The sequence below is a fragment of the Triticum dicoccoides genome, chromosome 1A (genome assembly GCF_002162155.2).
Source record: "Triticum dicoccoides isolate Atlit2015 ecotype Zavitan chromosome 1A, WEW_v2.0, whole genome shotgun sequence".
Taxonomy (NCBI): domain Eukaryota; kingdom Viridiplantae; phylum Streptophyta; class Magnoliopsida; order Poales; family Poaceae; genus Triticum; species Triticum dicoccoides.
The window spans coordinates 512,232,883-512,249,438 of NC_041380.1; the positions used below are offsets into that span (position 1 = coordinate 512,232,883).

The 16,556-nt window shown below is 50.7% G+C and overlaps 2 protein-coding genes across 2 annotated transcripts; both read right to left on the minus strand.

Annotated features, from left to right (window-relative positions):
* Positions 1-5,428: 5,428 nt before the first annotated feature.
* On the minus strand, positions 5,429-6,644 carry LOC119312357 (peroxidase 2-like). Its single transcript, XM_037588122.1, has one exon. The coding sequence runs from the start codon at positions 6,569-6,571 to the stop codon at positions 5,594-5,596; it is 978 nt and encodes a 325-aa protein (XP_037444019.1). The 5' UTR covers positions 6,572-6,644; the 3' UTR covers positions 5,429-5,593.
* Positions 6,645-10,456: 3,812 nt separating this feature from the next.
* LOC119312449 (peroxidase 2-like) lies at positions 10,457-11,690 on the minus strand. Its single transcript, XM_037588207.1, has one exon. The coding sequence runs from the start codon at positions 11,610-11,612 to the stop codon at positions 10,635-10,637; it is 978 nt and encodes a 325-aa protein (XP_037444104.1). The 5' UTR covers positions 11,613-11,690; the 3' UTR covers positions 10,457-10,634.
* Between the last annotated feature and the right edge of the window lie 4,866 nt (positions 11,691-16,556).

The following is a 16,556-nucleotide window of genomic DNA, read 5'->3' on the forward strand; positions in this document are numbered from 1 at the left end:
GGCTGACTGCTTAGCCTTGGGGACTACACCCAGCGGGTGCACTCAGCGTGCCCCCGCTGACACGGAGTTCAAATCGACACACCCACTGGGTGATTACCATAAATTCTGGAAAGAAAAGTTTTTGATAGCATATCCTAACAGAACAAGCGGTGGTCGACTGACCTGAACATTGCTTTGAAGGGCGGAACTGGCGTCGTAAGCTGCCTGGCTCGCATCCCGGATGGTCTTCAACTGCTCCATCATGATCCCTGCTTGGCGTATCGCCTCCTTCGCGGCACCAGCTTGGTCCTCTGGGACGTGGTGCGTCGTGAAGAGGGAGGGCTGCAGAGCACTCGTCAGTGGATCTGCGAAGGACATAGTGTGTCGAGCGGTGTTCTCCTCCTCCGTGACCAGAGTCTCAGGCACCGTCACATCCTGGGGCACCCTGCCGGCAGACGCTTTCCTACTCCTTCTGTGCTTCAGCGGTTCCTCATCTTCATCATCATCAGGGAGAGTGATAACAACATTGGATGGAGCTACAGAAAAGAATCAGAATTAGAGATCATGAGTCAGTCGACTAGAAACGGTGTTAAGAGTATAGTACCAGGTTTTGAGGTTGCTGCGTCCTCCATCTCATGGTCGTCAGCCCGGGCTGAGGTCTCAGAAGTAGCAGCACTGCAACTCCAAAGAATCAGTCGACTAACTCCAGCGCCAACCAGAGATAAAGTTCGCACAAAACAAGAAGACTTAAGCAGCACGATTACCCTGATATGGTGGGGATGGACACCTTCATCTTCGGCAGGAGCTTGGTCGGTTTTGACGGGGCCGCCCTGGGCTGCTTCGACGCCTTTTCAGTCGGCGCCGGAGAGGTGGTCCGAGGGCGCTTGGTCGACTGTGTAACAGTCACAACCCCCTTGCCACGTTCAGTCACAGGGTCATGGACAAGCTTCGACCGCCTTTCCGAGCGCGGTGGTGCGACCTCCTCCTCCTCCTCTTCTTCGTCCTCATCATCATCATCATCATCATCCTCAGCGGCGTCCGAGTCCCACTCCTCCTCCTGACTCTCGCCCCCGCTCACTTCTCCCTCCTCAGTCGGAACCTGTGCTCCATTGGGCATCGAGTACAGCTCAGTGAGGACCTGATAGACATCAAGACAAAGATCAGTCGACCGATCGGCAGAGAAAACAGAAATAAATGTGACAAGAATACAATGGGAAGTGGAGCAGACATACCTTGTTTGGATCACTGTGGTGGTCGAGTGGAGGAATCCTTCTGGCTCCGCGAGGGTTATCCTTGTTCCCAGTAACAGCGGCCATCCACCTTTCCAGAGTGGCATCGTCGACTGCTTCTGGATTGACCCGAGTCTCATCCTCAGTCCCGCGGTACAACCACATGCAATGGCTCCGGAACTGAAGAGGCTGGATACGACGCCTAAGAAAAACCTCCAGGAGATCCATACCCGTCACTCCCTCCCGAACCAACTGAACTACATGCTCCATCAGCATCTTCACGTCAGCTTTCTCCTCCGGAATCACCTTCAGAGAGGAGGGCTTGTTCACTCGGCCCATGGTGAACTGAGGGAGTCCACTCGACTGCCCCGGCGTCGGCTGATCCTGGCAGTAGAACCAGGTCGACTGCCAGCCTCTGACTGACTCGGGAAATGTCATGGCTGGGAAGATGCTCTTGTTCCTCATCTGGATCCCCAGACCCCCACACATCTGGACAACTCGGGTTTTTTCGTCGCCTGGGCTCGCCTTCTTCACGGTCTGAGAGCGACACGTGAATATGTGCTTGAACAAGCCCCAATGCGGTCGACAACCCAGAAAACTCTCACACATGGACACAAACGCGGCAAGGTAGGCGATAGAATTCGGGGTGAAGTGGTGGAGTTGCGCTCCAAAGAAGTTCAAGAAACCACGGAAGAAAACGCTCGGCGGCAAAGAAAATCCGTGGTCGACATGGGTAGCCAGAAGCATGCACTCACCCCCTTCCGGCTGGGGCTGCCACTCTTTCCCCGGAAGCCTTGCAGCTCCATGAGGGATCAGGCCCTCATTGGCCATGTCGAGGAGATCCGTCTCCGTGATGGTCGATTGGATCCAATCTCCCTGGACCCAGCCTTTCGGCAGGCGAGATCTAGACGAAGACCCGCCATGACTGGTGGATCTCCCCTTCGCCTTCTCCGTCGCCGACGCCTTCTTCGCGCGTTCCAGCGCCGCCGTCTTCTCCTTGACCATGGCTGCCGGCGAGACGCGCGAGGAGAAGTTGTGAGGAGGCGAGAGCGAGCGCGTTGGGCGGAGACGAAGGGAGCAGAGAGAGAATGCTGAGGCACTGCTCAAAAAACCCTCGCCGGGCGCGTTTATAAGATCCCCTCCGAGTGGATGACAGGTGGGCCCGGTCGATCTAATCATATCCTGAAACAGTTGCGCGGACGTGATACGTGGCGAAAAAAGCGGCACGGGGATCGAGGCGTCTATGCCCTGTCCCATCCAAGCGCCGCGGTCCGCCCCGCTTCGCGCGCTTCCCCAAATTTCGTATCCCGCGGAATCCGCGAACGGCAGATCGGTCTGCCAGACGCGGGATTTCCTGCGATCCGTCGCTCGGAAATCGGCGAAGTCCAAAAGATCACTCGACGAAAGAAAAGAATGGATCGAGTCGACTGAAGAAAAGTTGCTCACTATCAACAAAGAGATTTTTTGGTCCAAAACAACGCACGACCAGTATGCGAAGGCTAATCGGAAACAACATCAACTCCTTCATCACTCAAGCCTCAATCCATTCGGGGGCTAATGATGGAGTCATGTACCTAGGGTAGGGTCACAGACCTGATCTAAGTACCCTGCCCAAGGACACCCTTAGAAGAGATCACCTTCCAGTCGACCTACGAGGGACTCACTCGACTGACTTGAAGGACTCGACCACGAAGACTCACTCGACCACCAGAAGGTCAAGAGGCACTCTGCACTGCAACGGTCTGTAATTAAGTAGACTTTATTATATTAAAGACACTTTATGTGGGGCGTTACCAGTAACGCCCCGGACTTAATGTACCTTAAACCCTTCATTACGTGGGTTGGCTGGGGTCCTGGCGCACTCTATATAAGCCACCCCCCTCCACAGGCAGAAGGGTTGGGACCCTGTAATCCATATACACATAATCCACTCGACCGCCTCCGGGCTCCGAGACGTAGGGCTTTTACTTCCTCCGAGAAGGGCCTGAACTCGTACATCTCTTGTGTTTACAACCTCTCCATAGCTAGGACCTTGCCTCTCCATACCTACCCCCCACTCTACTGTCAGATTTAGATCCACGACAGATACATCACAGCTAAACCTACCAAACCCGAGCCAATAGTGGTGATGTCAAACCAACAAGAACTCCAACATTGCCCGAGCCAAAATCGGTGACACTTTGAGCGCGCAAGATAGTGCCTTCAAGAAGGAATACGATGCCGAGACTTCGTCACTATCCGGTTCAGGTGACCTGGACCTGGAGTGTCCTCTTAGCTCGAAGACGGGTGCAGCTGAAGGCCTTGGCATCGCCTCCAAGGAGGAAACCGACAACCGAGGGCGTCGTCGCTGTTAGCACTAGCGAGCTCAGCAGGGATCTCTCCCTTGGCCTGAAGCTGGGAGATCCTATAGCCGCCGAATCGAAAATCGTAGATGGGGAGGCCAACGCTAGTCAGAATCACCAAGTCAGGGAGTTGGCGGGGCTGCACCTGCCATAGGGTGGCACCGCCTTCGAACCCGCGAGCATTGGATCTGGCAAAGGGGGGCTTTGAGGCGTACATGGTAGGGAGGGCGACGGGGCTAACCACGTGGGGGTCTTGGCACGACAGCGTCCAACAACTCCGGCAAGCTAGGACTGGAGGGACGTAAATCCGAGCTATTGTGGCCTTAAGAATCAGGATGTCGGTGAGTCTGGTGAGCTAGAATACGCGCATCTACCCGGTTGCCGAGGCCGGAGCTGGCCGGTGGAGGACGCCGATAGCGAAGGACACCGGAGAGACACGGGCCTGAGGCTGCCGGGACCAGAACAGCGCCAGCAGGGACCCGCTGCGAGGGGCCCCATGTGAGCCACAACCGCAGACGCATTGTCGCCTCCTCGCGAGAGCCGTCACTAGGGCTCGGGGTGGGAGGGCCGCCAGAGACGAGAAGGGTCGCCTGCATGGGAGGCAGGCCACAAATGGCCCCGCAACCGACTGCAGATCCCAAACCCCAACCACGGCTAGCAAGCACCAACGGGACTGGAACGAGTGTAGCTACAGGGGTTGGCGCCCATGGCAACGGCCAGGAGCGTCGGGACTGCCGCTGGCCGCCAGGCACGAGCAACAGCTGGTAGGGGGGCCGAGAATGACTGGGAGCAACCCCGGGTCGCAAGCGGAGGGGGCGGAGGTGCGTGAGGAGGGGGGGGCGTCCGCGGATGACGGGGGAGTCCGGCGGCGGGGTTGTATGCGACGGTGGCTAGGGTTGCCCCGTGTCGCCAGAGGAGGGCAATGCGGGACGGGGGGGACATCTTCTAGTTGAATGTTAGTGGTCTTTAGAACAACCACTCTTAGTTCTTAATGGCTTCTTAGAATTGCATGCACTACTACAGATCTGAACAACAATGACCGGCCAATCTATATCATCACAGACGGATTTTTGGCCAATCAATGTCTCGGGGTGTGTAATAACATGTTTATCTGTGACCGGCTGAAAACCGGCCAATAATGACTGGATATGTCCATGCCAGTCAGTGATGACATATATATTTACTTTAGCACCTACTAGGGGTTGCACTGGGCATGTACAGAGCACAATATACAAATTTGAAATAATCAGCTTCTCATTTTTTAAATAACTAGTTTCAGACATTTCACACCGAAATATGTATCATGCATGAAAAACAAAGATCACTCATTACAAAAAATTGGTTTCAATCAAATCACAAAACTTCCGCTAGAAAGGTCTTTGTGTACTCTTATATATTCCTACTTCTGTGGGTTGTTTAAAATAAGAGAAAGATGTGATAGCTCCTGAGTGTCCCTACACCCTCTATAAACAGTAAATTCAAAAGAATAGAAAACAAATACTTTACGACGTCAAATATGGTTAAACTTTGTACATTCGTGCAAGTTTTCTGAACAATATATCATGTAGAGAAAGGTGTACACTTGAGTTTCAGATTTCAGTGTTAAAAGTAATAAAAATTTCAAGCACTGAAATCTTTTTCTTGTGTATAGCTCTTCGAATGTTTACTTTTGGACATGAAAATTTGCAAGCACTTAAGTTTGATCATATTTGATGTTGCAAAGTTTCAGATTATTTTTTTTGAATTTACTGTTCATAAAGGGTGTAGGGGCACCTGGGAGCTGAAAACCCACTCTCTTAAAATAATCTTACGAATCAAAGAGTAACGATGGGAATCAATATAAGATGTCCAATTTAAATCAGCAGAACTCACTCAAAGTTAACTGTAGCACCAATAAGCAGCCAAAGAATTTGAACAGTCAAAACAACCAATTACAGTACATGCATGAAAATTGAACGAAAATCACAAGTAGATGACCTCAGGCGGTGCAAAACTGAAGCGCACAAACGAATTAACGCAACACCGTGACGATTCAAGGATGGATCAGTGGTTGACAACCCTGCACTTCCTCCTGATTTCGCCTTGCTTGCCGGTCTTCACTTCGATTGCTCCCATCTTGACCATGGCCTTGCTAAACTTGGCCTCCCACTGCCCGGGGATGTTGGCACTGTCGCGCACCATCTGTATCGTCGCCGGCGTTGTAAGTAGGGCGGCGTCGGACGTGAACAGCGCCTTGTGCGCGAGGACGTTCTTGTAGTACTGGTTATCGAGAGCATTGGGGGTCACCACGTCCTGGTTCACCGTGGGGTCGTTGGCCGTGCTCGGGTTGGCAGGGCACCTCCTCCTCAGGAAGTTGGCGAAGCCAGCCTCGATGTCGGAAGTGACGGCGATGCGGTCGGAGACGAAGGACGAGCAGTGGGAGACCCCGATGGTGTGGGCGCCGGAGAGCACGACCATGTCCTCGGCGCTGAGGCCCTTAGCGGCGAAGCTGGCGACGAGCTGGTCGAGGTTGAAGAGTGGTGGCGGCAGGTTGTCGAGGGCCTCCGTGGAATTAGAAACGCGGCCGTCGAGGCGGCCCGCCGGCATGTTGATCTTGAGCTTCATCTTGCTAAGGAAGTAGGCTGCGTCGCGGCCAGCGAAGGCAACGATGTCGGCGCACGAGACCACGCCAGGGCAAGCCTTCTCGACGGCGTCCTTGGCAGCGTCGATCACCTCGAAGCCGCGGAGGCTGGGGAAGTTGGGAGGGCTGAGCTTCTCCGGCTGCGGGTTGGCCGGCGTCGGGTCCAGGAGGACGGAGCCGTCGCATCCCTGGACGAAGCAGTCGTGGAAGAACATGCGGATGAGGCCGGCGCCGATGCCGGCGTTCTTGTAGACGAACTTCTTCACCTCGTCCCTCACAATGGCCTCCACGCGGGGGCATGTCTTCTTGTAGTAACCCACCTCCAGGCCATGGCACGCCGCCGACGACAGTAGCAGTACGCATGCCAGCGCAACAGAAAGCTTAAGGGAAGCTGCGGCCATTGTCTCTCTTCTCAAGCTAGCTCTTAATGAATATAGCCCAGAGAGCGTGTGATTTGATGTGGGCTATATAGGAGCAGATGGGATATCGATGAGGTGATGGAATGTCGTTTGTCTGTGGAGGGCTATTTATACATGCATGCAAGAGTTCCAATCCATGGTGCACTTGATAAGATAGCAACTTGACATTGTTAGTTAGATGGATGTGTGTCGTGCACATGCATGGCAATGGAGTAATAATTGATCAACATGCACTGCTCTAGCTGTTATGGAACATGGAGACTGCTAGACCTATAGCTTAATTTAACTCTATGTTTTCTTCAATAATCGAGTGAATTCATCTCTCTTTTTTCCTGTCTTCTTTACAATTTGTGTTGTCTGATCTGTCGAATGGAAATGCAATGTGAGCTCTTGTAAACAAACTTTTGTACAGCCTATTTGGCCTTTGACTTATGTAGAGCCAACTCACTCGCAGGCTACAACCCCGTTGGATTACTTCGTTGGTCGGCCCATGAGCTGTGACACGGTGTGAGGGCCTAAATGGCAGCAATTAACCCCTAATAAAAGCAATTAACTACTCTCAGCCGCACATCTCCAACAAATTATTTATTCTTCGGTACACAACCTCTAATTAAATCAAAGTGGAGACTAACACATACTCTTTCGGTTGAGAGGGTGTGATACCTTGGAAGAATACATCTTTTTAAGCAACAAAAACTGAAATGGGAGAGAGTGACAGCTGAATCCCTCCGGGATAGGCCCAAGATAGGGAAACAGCTTAGCAGGCCTTGAAAAACCCAAGTTCGTTCTAGACGGCCCACTTGGCTGAGCGCTCCCAACAACGCCCATTGGGCAGGGTCATCAATGCTCTGTCTAGACAAGCGATACAACGTACTCCCTTTGTAAAAAGAAATATAAGAGCGTTTAGATCTCTGAGGGAGTAGTTAATAGAGCATTATCATGTCACACGTAATTAGTAGTAACATTGCACGATCAATGTGTCATTACCATGACCTGGTCGATCGGCCGTTGTAAGATCACATCCTTCTCAGCCATATATAAGGCAAGGCTAGGGCACCCACACGCGGCATGAGTACAGAGTCACATGCCAACATTGTGTATGATTTGTGTACTAAGATCCCTCATACGAGCCCAGATTATCATCAACAGAAGGAAAGTGTTACCTTTTCTATAGAGGGCCTAACATGGGTAAAAATCTCGTGTGAACTTGTCATGGATCATCCTCTTGCGTCTCCCAAATCCATAACAATATGTCTTGCCACAAAATCCCTGCGATAAATAGATATTCTGAAACTACATTTAATTAACCTTCTATCATACCAAAATACATACTCAAAGCAAGGCAACTATTAGATGGATTAAGCTTGCAGATGAAAACATCAAATTATTTCATGCTAAGGCCACTATCAAGTATAGACACAATCACATTGCGGTTATACAAGATGAAATGGAACAAGAGCACAGTGATCACCAAACCAAACCAAAATTCATTATTTTGATTAGTAGTTTTTATTTCATTTTCATTATTCTTTAAGAGTAATACCAATGCCATTAATCTATTCCTTCTCTGGAAATTCGTCTTGATGGAAATTCCACTATTATACACTTATTCTTACATATTATAAAGAAAGCGCAATCTTTGTGCAATTTTGTTTTTTTCATTTTCTTTCTTCTTAGTGGGTAATACAAATAGCACTAATTCATTCTTCCTTAGAAAAGTTTATTATTTTTATTTTATTCTAGTTTATATTTAGTTTTCCTTTTTTAATGGCCATACTAATGCCAGTAATTCATTCCTTATTATTGATTTTCCCCAGAAATTACACTATTATATGCTTATTCTTGCATATTAAACAGCTACAATTTTTTTGTAAATTGTATGCAAAAAATTCCATTATTTGTTTTACTTTTTTTTCTTGATGGTAACACCATTGTGACTAATTCATTCATCCTTATAAAATGTATACATGTAGGTACTACACGATATGTTCTTAAATTATACTAGAGTATGAAAACCGAAGAATTATATGCTTATTCTTTGCATATTACAGAAGGTGCAATTTTAGTGCAAGGTTGTGTGCAAGTATTTTAAAGTTTTGCCATCCTCTTTTTTATTAATGGGTACCAATGCCACATTCATTCATTCTTAGAAAACAATTCTTATTTTGATTTAGTTTAGTTTTAGTTTATTTTCTTTCAATTATTATAGTGTATTATTGCATATTATTATTTTTTGCGGAAAAACTTCCAATCTATTCATCTTCAATCATGGCAGTACAACGAACACCAGAAATAAAAATTACATCCAGATCCGGAGACCACTTAGCGATGACTACAAGCACCGAAGCGAGCCGAAGGCGCGCCACCGTCATCGCCCCTCCATCGCCGGAGCTGGGCACAACTTATTGTAGTAGATAGTCGGGAAGTCGTCGTGCTAAGGCCCCATAGGACCAGCACCCCAGAACAGCAACCGCTGCCGATGAAAAATAACGTAGATCGAAAGGATTCAAACCGAAGACACGAACGTAGACGAACGACGATAAGATCCGAGCAAATCCACCAAAGATAGATCTGCCGGAGACACACCTTCACACGCCCACCAACGATGCTAGACGCACCGCCGGAACGGGGGCTAGGCGGGGAGACCTTTATTCTATCTTCAGGGAATGTAGATCGGAAGCATTCAAACCGAAGACATACAAACGTAGACGAACGACGACGAGATCCGAGCAAATCCACCAAAGATAGATCTGCCGGAGACACACCTTCACACGCCCACCAACGATGCTAGACGCACCGCCGGAACGGTGGCTAGGCGGTGAGACCTTTATTCCATCTTCAGGGAGTCGCCGCCGTCTCGCCTTCCTGAGTAGGACACAAACCCTAACAAGATTGAAAAAAGACTAAAAACGGAGCCCTCCCGCCGGTCCTTGCCAGGATCTACCGCGCCTCCATGGCTCTAGGGCCATCGGAGACGAGGCGGACTAAATGCATGGATTGTTACTAGATTGAGATGCATTTATTTAGCTACCATTGATCGATGGGAGGGAGTGCATGTGCATACGTCTACTTGCACTGACATATACAATATATGTTTTGCAAATAGTCGTGTATTATATTTGAGATGCATCCATGCATGCGTTTGAAGGTTCCGTCCTTCGATCTGAAAGAAAAAAAGTGAGGAAGAGGAAGGTAGCTAGCTTTTTTTTTAACATCAGTACAGATGCAAGCGCTTATGCATACGCGGATATACTCATCTCAATGAACGCACATATGCACACCCTACTCTTATTAGCATCTCTGAGAGACCAGGCCGGCATGTCATCTTGAAATTTACGAAGTCACCGTAGGCGTGTCGTCGTCGACGGGAAGGTCTCCTCTCACTGAAAGCGCATCGCCGAAATTTCTAAAATAAATACAGCAATAATGTGAGCATCAAGACTTGAACCTTGATGGGCTAAGGATACCACTGTCCCTCTAACCATCCAAACCACAGATTGATTTGCCGGAAGGTAGCTAGCTAGCAGTGTTATGTACGTACGTATGTTGTTTGTATACGTGTGCACTGCTTAGTGCTGCGCGTACAAAGTTCCTTGAAAACAAATTAATTTCGCGCATGACACCGGCCGGCCAGCTCGCCTTGCTATTTTGTGCGCGATTGAGGTAGGTCATGATTCGCAGAGAGAGCAAACCAGTCAATCAACTAGTTTCGTTTGTTGAAACAAGTTTGGTTCAGTCGACTGACTCAAGTTTAATTTTCAATCGACTGACCCATAGTGAGTCCCTTAAAACAATCTTACGAATCAAAGAGGCCCTTAAAGATGAGAAAGAATCTAAGATGTCCAATTTAGATCAGTAGAGCTCACTCAAAGTTAACTTCAACACCAATAATATAAGCAGCCAAAGAATTTGAACAGTCAAAACAACCAATTACAGTACATGCATGAAAATTGAACGAAAATCACAAGTAGATGACCTCACGCAGTGCAAAACTAAAGCGCACAAACGAATTAACGCAACACCGTGATGATTCATGGATCGATCATCAGTGGTTGACGATCCTGCACTTCCTCCTGATTTCGCCTTGCTTGCCAGTCTTCACATCGATCGCTCCCATCTTGACCATGGCCATGTTAAACTTAGCCTCCCACTGCCCGGGGATGTTGGCACTGTCGCGCACCATCTGCGTCGTCGCCGGCGTCGTAAGAAGGGCGGAGTCGGACGTGAACAGCACCTTGTGCGCGAGGACATTCCTGTAGTACTGGTTATCGAGAGCGTTGGGGGTCACCACGTCTTGGTTCACCGTGGGGTCGTTGGCCGTGCTCGGGTTGGCGGGGCACCTCCTCCTCAGGAAGTTGGCGAAGCTTGCGTTGATGTCGGAGGTGACGGCGATGCGGTCGGAGACGAAGGACGAGCAGTGGGAGACCCCGATGGTGTGGGCGCCGGAGAGCACGACCATGTCCTCGGCGCTGAGGCCCTTAGCGGCGAAGCTGGCGACGAGCTGGTCGAGGTTGAAGAATGGTGGCGGCAGGTTGTCGAGGGCCTCCGTGGAATTGGAAACGCGGCCATCGAGGCGGCCGGCCGGCATGTTGATCTTGACCTTCATCTTGCTAAGGAAGTAGGCTGCGTCGCGGCCGGCGAAGGCGACGATGTCGGCGCACGAGACCACTCCAGGGCACGCCTTCTCGACGGCGTCCTTGGCCGCGTCGATCACCTCGAAGCCGCGGAGGCTGGGGAAATTGGGAGGGCTCAGCTTCTCGGGCTGCGGGTTAGCCGGCGTAGGGTCCAGGAGGACGGAGCCGTCGCATCCTTGGACGAAGCAGTCGTGGAAGAACATGCGGATGAGGCCGGCGCCGATGCCGGCGTTCTTGTAGACGAACTTCTTAACCTCGTCCCTCACGATGGCCTCCACGCGGGGGCATGTCTTCTTGTAGTAACCCACCTCCAGGCCATGGCACGCCGCCGACGACAGCAGCAGTACGCATGCCAGCGCAAGAGAAAGCTTAAGGAAAGCTGCGGCCATTGTCTCTCCTCTCAAGCTAGCTCTTAATGAATTTAGCCGATGTGTACCAGAGAGTGTGTGATTTGATGTGGGCTATAGGAGCAGATGGGATGAGGTGATGGAGTTCGTATGTGGAGTGGAGGAGCTACTTATACATGCATGCAAGAGTTCCAATCCATGGTGCACTTGATAAACAATGGCTGTGGGCTATAGCAACTTGACCTTGACATTGTTGGTTAGATGGATGTGTGTCATGCACATGCATGGCAATTAGTGAAGTAATAATTGATCACCATGCATTGATCTAGCTGTTATAGAATGTGGAGGCTGCTGGATTAGCTGAATTTAACCTAGGTTTTCTTCAATGATCGAGAGAATCTATCTTTCTCTCTCTCTCTCTCTCTCTCTCTTCATTTCTCCCTCCGCTTCTAAATAATATTGTTTGTACATATTTCAATATGAACTACTCCCGCCGTTTCAAATTACTTGTCGCAGGTATGGATGTATCTAGATGTATTTTAGTTATAGATACATCCATTTCTACGACGACTAATTTTTTTTTTGAAAACCCTCCATATATTAATCAGAAATAACAAAATTCTTACAATCGTTCATTACAAATCTAGCTACGCAGGGCGGAACACTATTACATAAAATACCGTCTGACCTACTATCAAAACAAAATTTAGCAATCTCATGCGCCACCCTATTCACCTGCCTGTCAATCTTCACTATCTTGAAATCCTTAATGAGGTTTGAGACACTCATCGCCTCCTTTTTCAGGTCCACAAAAGGAGACCTGTCAAAAGAATCTTTTGCCAAAGAAAAAGCAACAGCTGCGCTGTCAGTCTCCAAAATAACAGGACTATGGAATGTAATACCAATATATAACCCAGCAAGCGCCGCACGAAATTCTGCTTCATCCACACAAGTGCACGACCCGATAAAATCCCATGAGGAAACCAGGACTTCGCCAAGGTGATTCCTGGCAATTATCCCAATACTGGCAGATCTCATGCTCTCCACAAAACTAGCATCAACGTTTATCTTAATATACCCTTGGTCCGGTGGTTCCCAATTACGACGAGCCTCCGCGATTGGTGTGATGTACCTTCCATTATCAATCACCCCCTTACCTTTGATGCTTAAGTCAACTTGCGCACAGTTTTTGACATTTGTGAAAGATTTCCAGTAATTTCCCACAAAAGTGACAGAAGCACGTAAGGATTCTTTCCCCTTCCCGAAGATCATATCATTTCTGAGATGCCAAGCTCTCCAAAGCATGAATAAAACTTGATCACGTTCTGGCGACCCCAATTGATCAAGCAGAATAAACATCCAGTTCGGCCCCGTAAATCTGAAAAGCTCCTCGGCAGGAATATTCCACTCTTCTCTCATAGCAAAACGAAACGCACACACCTTTGGGCAAGACACAAGGGCATGGAAAGTACTTTCATCCTCCATCTCACATATAGTACACATACCTGACACCGTTTGGTGATGAATAACTCTGTTTACCTGGGTCGCCAAACTGTTAGACGCAGCTCGCCAGGCAAAAATTCTTTTTTTTTGCAGGACTTTGGCTTTCCAAATAACATCCCACACACTTCTTTCCTTGTCAGCAGCATAACTAGACGATCCTGTCACGCCCTTGCCATCCTGAAGGTTTAAAACCAGTCTATACGCACTTTTAACCGAGAACATGCCATTTTTTTCATAGTGCCAAGCAATTAGATTTCCCTCACCTATAGCCTGAATACGTAACCTTAGGATCTCCTCAGCATCATGGTTATAGAATAGGTGCCTGATTAAATTTTCATCCCATCTTCTTGTTCCGCTTATGAATAATTCAGAGACCCATTTCAGTCTAGTGCGGTTCTTTTTGACTAAAACTCTGAGGCCAGAATTTCTAGGTAGCCAATTATCTCTTCAAATATTAACATTTTTTCCATCGACCACTCTCCATATGACCTCTTTTTTTAGCAGATCCAATCCGTGCACAATGCCTTGCCAATTCACGGAGGTAGCCTGCGGGAAAGCAGTATCCAATATGTGACCATTAGGATAATATTTCACCTTCAAAACCTTAGCACATAAAGAATCTGGATTCACTAGCAGCCTCCAAGCCTGTTTAGGCAAGATAGCTTGATTAAACAATCTAAGATCTCGGAAACCCATGCCTCCCTCTCTTTTAGGTTTTGTGAGTTTATCCTAAGCTAGCCAATGGGTTTTCCTTCTGTCATCTTCGTCCCCCCACCAGAAGTTTCTTATAATCCGAGATTATTCATCACATAATGAAGCTGGAAATTTAAAAATACCCATGGCGTACACTGGGAGTGCTTGCAAAACTGCATTTATTTGATTTTCCTTTATACGACGAGTAATTTGAAACGAAGGGAGTACATATTTGCGTTATATCATCTGTTGGTTGCTCCTGGAGTATGCATGTATGGATGCTGAGTGAGTCGAATGGAAATGCAATGTGAGCTCTTTGTAAACAAACTTTTGTACTACTCCCTCCATTTCAAAATATAGTGCGTCCACGCTTTCCGAGGTTTAACTTTGACTATAAATTTAACCAACAAGACCAATTGCGGCGGGAGAAAAAATTATATAATTGAAAACTTCTTTCGAATACGAATTCACTGATATAATTTTTGCTTCCGCCGCAATCGGTCTTAGTAATTAAATTTACGGTCAAAGTTGAAGCACGTAGATAGAGAAAGCACTATATTGTGGAACGGAGGAAGTACCTGTTTGGGGAAGAAAATTCTATATGACTGGGTCGTTCGCTCCGTTCGGAACGACCCATTCCATCGAAAGCCACGTGGGTTCCTGAATCTCAAAGCAACTACTCCATCTTCTTCTCCGTCAGGCCGTCTCTAAATCTTGCGCCCCAACGCCACCGTATCGACTTGTGCGACTTTTTCTCCTCCGACAAGGCAAAGAGGGAGAGTGAGAGAAGCTACAGGAGAGGCCATGACCGAGCTCCTCTAGCTGCGCGAGGTCTGTGAGAGAGGTGACGATGGGGTTTCCTGCGAAGGCTGCACCGCAAGCAGGACATTTAGGTGGCATGCCGGCACCGCCGCGTGCGCTGCCGGCGAGAGCAAGGCAGAGAGCGCCAAGAAAACGGACACGAGCGGAAGAAACTTTCCAAAATCGCCATGGATTTTCAAGTGCAAGAAGGCAGCACGAAACAGCTCAGCAAAACTCCACGAGGTCGCCGGCGAGTCCCTGGATGCCGCCAACTCACCCCGGGAACGAGTGTTATGGCATCTTCAGCCGTTGGCCTTTCAGAAGGGGCAAAAAATCGCTCCTTAAAGACGTACCGGCACTAAACCACGCACTACGCCCCCCAGTCGCGGCCCCTCACGGGTTTTTAAAATATTTAAATTTGGCGCAAACATAACGTAAACATATTCGAATTCGTTCAAATTTAAACATATTTTACAAAAGAAAAACTACCGCGGGCTACCCCGCCGTCTCCCTAGCCGCCCGCCCACGCGGTTCTACATGTCGAGGAGGCTGTAGAACCGCGTGTAGTCACCGCCGTCGTCGTCGTCAACGTCGCCCCCGCCGACGCCTCCGCAGTCCCTGCTGCATCCCTCCCCCGATTGGCGCGGCGGGTTGGACGGTCCGGGGGCGTCGTCGTCGTCGTCGCCGTCGAGAACCACGACGCCGTGCTCGTCTTCGCGCCCACGCTTGCGGGCGGTGATCTCCTCCAGGGCCCGGCGCTGCCGGACCATCTCGTCGCGGAGGTAGTCGTCCCGCGCCCATCGCAGGGCGTCCTCGTCGGAGAAGCCACGTTGGGCTATCTCCTCGTACTCCACGGGGAGGCCGGGCTCCGGCTTGAGCTCGACGAGGACGAAGTGGCCGGTGGGGGAGGCGTTGTCGCCGATGCGGACGCCGGAGCTGCCGGTGCGCGCGCTGACAGGCGTGCCCTGGGGCTCCGGCTTGACGGGGCGGAGGTGGGGATAGGGGGAGCCGCCGGACGAGGAGGAGGACCCCCCGGTCTCCATGCGCCTCGGGGTCCAGGAGCTTCCCCGGCGGCGTGGGAAGGACGGGGGAGCGGGGTACTCGAGGCGCGGCGTGTTGCCGGCCTCGATGTACTCGAGGACGGCCTCCAACGTGCGCCCGGGCACGCCCCACCACCGACGCCGGCCGACGGCGTTGAGCCTGCCGGAGGGCTCGACGCCGTTGGTGGCCTCGAGCTGCTCGGCGTGACAGCGGCGGAAATAAGGCTCCCAAAGCGGGCTGTCGGGGATGTACCGTGACCCCTCCCTCGCCGCACGCGGCAGGGACGAGCGGATGCGTGCGATCTCCGCACGCCGCGCCGCGCCGGTGGGTACCGGGGGCACCGGCACGCCGGCGGCGCAGATCCTCCACGCGACGGGCACCCGCATGTCCGGCGGTACCGGGTACTCGGCCTCAAAAAGGAGGCGAGCCTCGTTCTCGTGAAGATGGCGGCGGCCAAAGCCGTTCGCCGCCGGCCGTCGCCTGGGAAGCGCTCGGCCATGGGTGTGATGAACTGGAGACGGCGAGAGAGAGGAGAAGGAGGAACGACGACGGCGAGAGAGTGCGAGTCGCCGAGTTGGCTGGGGCGCGTCTTATATAGGCCGAGGCGCCGCCCGTGCGCGAGCCGCCGTGAGTACGCGTGGCGGGCGAGGAAGGGCGAGGGACGCGCGTCATCCGGTCTTCACTGCGCCGCCCGTGAGGCATCAATGGCGCAGGCTGACCGGCGCGGCAGCGCGGCAACTTTGGCATTGATTCGTCGCGGGAAACGAGGCGATGAGGACGACGAAGGAGCGAGAAGAGAGCCGTGTCCCTGACGTGGCGGGCCCGCGGCTATTTCGCGCCAAAACAGTTCGCCCCGGCGCCTTCGGGCGCTTCCCAGCGCGCCGGGTTCGGCCTGGGTCCGCCGACGCTGTTTTCGGCCCAAGCCGGCGAAAATCAGGCTTCTGGGGG

Excerpts from the sequence above, each read along its gene's own strand:
- LOC119312357 (XM_037588122.1), bottom strand. The coding sequence starts at position 6,571 with ATGGCCGCAGCTTCCCTTAAGCTTTCTGTTGCGCTGGCATGCGTACTG.
- LOC119312449 (XM_037588207.1), bottom strand. The coding sequence starts at position 11,612 with ATGGCCGCAGCTTTCCTTAAGCTTTCTCTTGCGCTGGCATGCGTACTG.